Consider the following 1,483-nt stretch of genomic DNA (forward strand, 5'->3'; position numbering starts at 1 on the left):
TTAAGAACATATTTTTCTAGCAAGTTCCCTCTTCAGAGCCCCCTTAATCTCATTGTTCCTGAGGCTGTAGATGAGGGGGTTCAACATGGGGATCACCACCATGTAGAACACAGACACTACCTTGTTCTGATCAGTTGTGTAGCTGGACTTGGGCAGCACATAAATGAACGTTATGGTCCCATAGAACAGAGTGACTGCTGTGAGGTGTGAGGCACAGGTAGAGAAGGCCTTGTGGCGTCCCTCAGTGGAGTGCATCTTCAGGATGGTGATAAGGATGTAGATGTAGGAGACAGCTATGACTAATGCTGTGACCACAACGATAGAGCCAGCAGTAAATGAGAGAAAAACAATGGGAATACTGATATCAGAACAGGAGAGTTCAAATAAAGGAGCAAAATCACAGAAAAAATGATTGACTTGATTTGGTCCACAGAAAAGTAAAGAAAAGAAGCAAATAGTAAAGGAGGAAGCATTGAGAAAACCACCTACATAAGCCACTATAAGCAACTGGACACAAACTTGTGTGGACATTTTGGTGGAATAAAGCAGTGGGTTGCAAACGGCCACAAAACGATCATATGCCATGGCAGCCAGAAGGAAGGACTCAACTGTGCCAAAGAAAGTGGCTGAACCAAGCTGGATGCCACATCCAAAATAGGAGATGGTATTTCTCTCCACCAGGAAGTTTACAAGCATATTGGGTGTGACAGAAGATGATAAACCCATGTCAACAAAAGCCAAGTGGCTCAGAAAAAAATACATAGGGTGATGGAGCTGAGAAGAGATTCTGATAAGAAAGATTGTGTTGAGATTGCCAGATATGGTCACCAGGTAGATACACAGGATGATAATGAAGAGGATGACTCGAAGGATCGGGTCATCAGTTAAGCCCAATAAAATGAATCCTGTCACTGTAGTGTGGTTTCTATCCCCGAGGGCATCCATAACACAATGTAACTGCTACCAAAATGAACCTGTGATGAAATATTACATTAAAAAAGTTGTAAATTAGATGGTTTCAATTTTGTTAATACAGATATGGGAAGTCATTATAAATAAAGATATTGAATCATCAGTACCTATTTACGTGCAATGATAAGGCTCTGTATTTTTAGAATTATTTTTAACAGAAACCCCAGAAAACTTCCTTCAAATAATGTCACTTTTTATTTTTATTGTGTTTCCACATGTACACAAAGTGGCTTCAAGTTGAAAGAATAAATAATATAAGACAGATTAATATTACAAAAAACGACTAGTGAGTATATCAAATATACATATATACACAACTTTATATATATATATAAGGTTTTCTAATACAGATTTTAGTAATAGCTAACATTTATTGCATGCTTACTGAATGAGAAGCATGGGGTTAAGAATTTTATTTGTACATATATATGCATATAGTTTATTTCATTGCCCATACAATGATATTAATCACTCTCATTATTATTTCATCTAAGAGTAAACTGAGTCTGAA

At 37.3% G+C, this 1,483-nt stretch overlaps 1 protein-coding gene across 1 annotated transcript; it reads right to left on the minus strand.

The window, feature by feature from the left end:
• Positions 1 to 945, minus strand: LOC103547255 (olfactory receptor 5P76-like). Its single transcript, XM_008514353.2, has one exon. The coding sequence runs from the start codon at positions 943 to 945 to the stop codon at positions 1 to 3; it is 945 nt and encodes a 314-aa protein (XP_008512575.2).
• Positions 946 to 1,483: the final 538 nt, after the last annotated feature.

Source organism: Equus przewalskii, chromosome 6 (assembly GCF_037783145.1).
Source record: "Equus przewalskii isolate Varuska chromosome 6, EquPr2, whole genome shotgun sequence".
NCBI lineage: Eukaryota > Metazoa > Chordata > Mammalia > Perissodactyla > Equidae > Equus > Equus przewalskii.